The 4,607-nt window shown below is 59.6% G+C and overlaps 2 protein-coding genes across 8 annotated transcripts in view; both read right to left on the bottom strand.

The window, feature by feature from the left end:
• Positions 1-385, bottom strand: part of TUBB4A (tubulin beta 4A class IVa) — an 8,497-nt gene extending 8,112 nt beyond the window's left edge. Inside the window, exon 1 of the mRNA XM_006023352.3 lies at positions 229-385. Within this exon, the coding sequence (XP_006023414.1) occupies positions 229-285 (57 nt within the window). The 5' untranslated portion in view covers positions 286-385. The remainder of the gene's footprint in view (positions 1-228) is intronic.
• A 2,432-nt stretch (positions 386-2,817) lies between these two features.
• The window catches only part of LOC102383543 (phospholipid phosphatase 3-like), a 7,657-nt gene continuing 5,867 nt past the window's right edge, over positions 2,818-4,607 (bottom strand). For all 7 annotated transcript variants that reach the window (XM_006023351.2, XM_006023350.2, XM_025203960.1 and 4 more), the window contains one exon: positions 2,818-3,830. In XM_006023351.2, the coding sequence (XP_006023413.1) occupies positions 3,729-3,830 (102 nt within the window). In that variant the 3' untranslated portion in view covers positions 2,818-3,728. The remainder of the gene's footprint in view (positions 3,831-4,607) is intronic.

The raw sequence follows: 4,607 nt of genomic DNA, 5'->3' as shown, positions 1-4,607 counted from the left end.
CGGTGGGGCGGGGGGCGGCTTGTGGACCCAGATCCCGGAGTGGGGGGGAGCAATTTTAGCTGGGGCAAGAGAGGGCGGGAAAGGGGGGTTCCCGGGGTCCCAATCCTGGCTGGAGGAGATTGGAGGGGGCAGCCTGGGGGCCCCGATCCGGGCTGGGGGAGGAGGATTCCCAGGGGCCCGACCCCGGCTGGGCGGGGGCGTCCTCCGGGGCCCCGGTCCCGGGCTGACCTTGGCCCCGATCTGGTTGCCGCACTGCCCAGCCTGCAGGTGCACAATCTCCCTCATGGCGCCGGTGCCTCCTTCTGCACACACGCGACGCCTACAAACCGGACCCCACCTCCCGCCCAGCCCCGGCTGCGCGGGCCCTTTAAAGCCTGCGGGGGAGGAGCCGTAAACCCTGCGCAGACGCGGGAGTTGCCGGGCACTTGGTGCCTCCCCCTGTCAGTGCAGCGCCGAGCACCCCGCAGCGCCAGGCAGAACCCGGGCGTCCCAGCATCGGGGACCCGAGACTGCACAGACCACAGGCCCGTGTCCCCGCAGTGCAGGGACGGGGCCCGGCGGGGTCGTCTGTCCGCACAGCCCTGGTCTGTCTGTCACATGGACGTGTCTGCCTCCCCACGTACCTCTGCCTCCATCCATCCATCCATTCTCTATACATCTCCACCATCCACCTACCTACTTATCCATCCATCCGTCTGTCTATCGTCCATCTTGTCTGTCCCTCTATTATATGTTTGTCTATGTATTTATATCTATATCCATCTATATCTGTTTATCTATCTACCATCTATTTAATCATCCGTCTTGTCTATCTGTCCTTATCATATATGTAGGCTTGTCAGTGTATTTATATTTATATCTGTCTTTCCATCCACTTCTGTCTGTCCGTCCATCCATCCATGTATATCTGTCTGTCTTTCTAATCATCCATCTTGTCCATCCATCTCTCTATCGTAAATGTTTGTCTGTGTATTTATATCTATATTCATTTGTCCATCCACCTGTCTCTCCCTCCATCCCTCCGTCTGTCTGTACCTATATATCTCTATATTTCTGTCTGTGTATTTATATAATCTATCCATCCGTCCGCGTGTATCCTTCCGTCTACCCACCGGTCTATCACTATCTCCATCCATCCCTCTATTCCCCCGTGTATCTATCCATCCATCCATCCATCTTGTCTATCATACATGTTTTCCTGTGCGTTTTGTCTGTTTCTGTCTACCCACCCGTTTCTCCATTCACCCACCACCCATCCAGCCTGCTTGCCTATCATCTACCCGTCTGTCTACATCCCTCCAGCCATCTCTCTACCTTTCTGTCATCCACCCATCCGTTAACCTATTCATCCATGCCTCTGTCACCCTATGCATGCATGCAGTCTCTGTCTCTATCACACATTGGTGTCTGTGTATATATTCTCTCTATCCATCACTCCGTCTGTGTGAATCCCTCCCTCTCTCCTTCTATCGCTATCTGTCTATCTCTATCCTTCTCTCTCTCCATCCATCCGGTCATCTCCACGCCCCCTGTCCCTGTCCGTCCGTCCAGCTCCCGGCCGGGTGGGGGCCGGGCAGCACGTCCCTCTTCCTGGACCCGCAGGTGGGGTTGGCAGGTCCAGCCTGTAGGGACCCTTCTTGCGCCACTGCGCATGCGCAGCACCGCCGCACCGCTCTGTCAGCCAGCAGGCGGCGGCAGAGCCACACGCAGCCATGCAGCGCCCAGGGGGCGGCACAGGCCCGGCCCCCAGCACTGGCAGGGAGGAGTGGGGGAAGGGGGGGTACTGCCGGTCGCCTTGGGCGGGTCCCCCCAGCAGGGCGTGTTGCAGATAACATCAGGCTTGTTCCGAACTCGTTGTCCCTGGCAGGGAAAAACTTGCTCATCCACCCGGACCGGTCCCGGGGCTGGGTGGGGAGCGCCGGGCACCGGTAGGGCCAGGGGCTGCTGTCCCACCTCAGAGGTGGCTGCATTGCAGTCCCTACAGCCCAGGGGGCTGAGCCAGGCCCTGTTCCCCAGGGTCATGGTAGTTGCGTGTGGGAAACGGCTGAGAGATGAGTATCCAGCCACCCGCACAGCTGGTGGGCCAGGGGGCAGGGATGAGAGCTGAGCTGGAGGCAGTGGAAGGAGTGCAGGCAGGAACCCAGACGCCTGGATGGCACATGTGCATAGACACACATGGGTATACACGGGCTGGAAAACACAGGTCTGGGGATACCCACACAAGGGCAGAGCTCCATACACAGCCCCTGCAGGAAGCCAGCAGGGAAGAACTTGTAGAAAACCCAGGTGTTGGGGACATACAGGCACTGAGCCCAGCCCCTTGGAACCTAGGAGACCAGGCACCCCCAGCTACGAACCCAGGTGTCCTGCCCCCCCCCGTGCCCAGGACACATGCACTCCCCAATCAGACCCCAGGTATTCTGGACACTCCCCCACCCCCCACATCCGACACAATACATGGTACCTGCCCATGTGTGTCTGGGACCCACTTCTACCAATGGAGCTGCTCCCTGGCTGCAGGGCAGGGACCTAGCCCTCCTCCTCTTCCCCAGCAGGCCCCAATGGGGGCAGGGAAAGTAGGAGGGGGAACCCCAAGTCTGAGGGCAGAAGACACCATCCTCCTTTCAGCCCCTCCCCTCTAACCCTTAGTCCCAACTCCCTCCCAGAGCTGGGAGAGAACCAAAGTGTCCAGGTTACCAGCCCACTCCCCACCCCACTCCCCTACCCTAGCCAGGCATGGGACCTAGGTCAAGCCTGGAAAGCAGTGTGGGGAGAAGGAGGTCTAGGAGCTGGGGTGCCTGGGTTCCCTCCAGCTCTGGGAGAGTGTTGGAAGGGGGAAGGGTGGGGGGGTAGAGCAGGGGGGACTAGGAGCTGGGATGCCCCTGTTCTCTCTTCCCAGGGGACAATCAAGGCTTTATCTGCAGAAGATGCAGGCAGCTCTGGGGTGGGATACTGCTCCAGACTTGCACACAGCCCAGCAGATGGCCTGGACCATTTATTACAAAATTCATATTCACATTACTGGGACTAGCCAACTGGGAGCACTGGGATGGAGGAGGTGGGGTCTCCTGATGCCTCCCCTCCACTGGGTGCTGTGGCCTGTGGTTTGTCCTTCATGTAGTAGTTTGGGCGCTCTGGTGCCCCATAGCCAAGTCCAAGCCCCACTCCCAGTTGTAGGGGGGTGAAGGGGGTGGGAAGACCTGATCCTGGTGGGGTGTCAGGGACCTCTGTGTTATCCTTCAATGAGGGGGGAAATCCCAGCGTGAAGGGTGGGACTTCCTGTAATGCCCTGGCAAGGGGTGTGGGGGGGTGGGACTTCCTCTGTAGGTGCTGCCAAGTCCTGGCAAAGGAAGGCAAGACTTCCTGTAATGCCCTTCTGAGAGGAGGTGGGACTTCCTGTGATGCTTTGCTCCACTGCTCCAGAGCTACCTCCAGTTTCCATGATGTGCACAAAGGCAGGACTTCCTGTAGCATCTGGACCCAGGGAAGGCAGGACTTCCTCTCGTTCCTGGGCCCAGGGAAAGGAATGACTTCCTATAGTGTCTGGACCTAGGAAAAAGGCAGGACTTCCTGTCATGCCTGGCAATGTCTGGGTCCAAGAAAAAGCAGGACTTCCTGTCTTGCTGGGACCTAGGATAGTGGGTCTTCCAGTGATGAACCCATGCCCCTGGGCCAGGTGTCCAGCAGGGGGTGGCCCCCCAGGGGTCCTGGCCCTTGCTCCACTCCCCTCAGCAGTGGGTGTGGCCAATGGTGGTGGGGCTGTCCGAGCAGGGAGGGAGCTGCTGGGGGGCCAGGCGCTGAGGCTGGAACATGCCTGAGATGTGGAAGGCCTGGAGATGGAGAGAGAAGGAAGGAGGTGAGCCATGCTACAGGGAACCCAGGAGTCCAGGCTCCCAGCTACCCTTATTCTAACCCCCAGCCCTGACTTCCTTGCCACAGCTGGAGAGAACCCAAGTGTCCGGGCTCCCAGCCCCCTTTCCTACCAGTCACACCCACTAGGCCTCACTCTCCTGCCAGCACAGAACCCAGATGTCCAGGGTCTCCTAGCCTACTGGGTCCCACAGCTGGGATGGAATCCAGGCTCTCGGCTGCTTGCATCTGCCCCCTCTCCATCTCTGCTGCTGGGAACCCAGCCCCACTCCCATGCTGTGCTTCAGTTCCCCTGAGGGGGCAGGGGCAGGGGCAGGATTTCCATGCCCTACACCATCAGCAAGGGCTGAAACAGGCCGGGGAACTGTTTCCTGCCAGGAAGCCGGACGTCCAGCACCGGATGCAGCCGGTCTGAAGCCATGGGAGCGACTTGGAAGCAGACCCAGGTGTCTGGGCTGGTTGCTAGACCCCTGCCTAAGCTGGGAGAGAGCCCAGGAGTCCTGATGCCCCTCCCCCACTCCAACCCAGTCAAAACCCCTCCACCCTCCTGCCAGAGCTGGGGAGAGAACCTGGGTGTCTGGGCTGCCAGTTTGGCACAGACCCAGCCACAGCTGAGCCCAGATACACCCCTGGACTGAATAGAGACCCAGGGGGTGGGGCTAAATGATCAGGGGGCAGGGCCAAGGACCAAGACCAGGGGACCAGGAGCTGGAGCAAATGACTGAAAAGGGGGGGGG

Source organism: Alligator sinensis, unplaced genomic scaffold, assembly GCF_000455745.1.
Source record: "Alligator sinensis unplaced genomic scaffold, ASM45574v1 scaffold707_1, whole genome shotgun sequence".
Lineage (NCBI taxonomy): Eukaryota > Metazoa > Chordata > Crocodylia > Alligatoridae > Alligator > Alligator sinensis.
The sequence above is the reverse complement of the archived record's forward strand: the minus strand, read 5'-3'. Positions and strand labels throughout refer to the sequence as shown.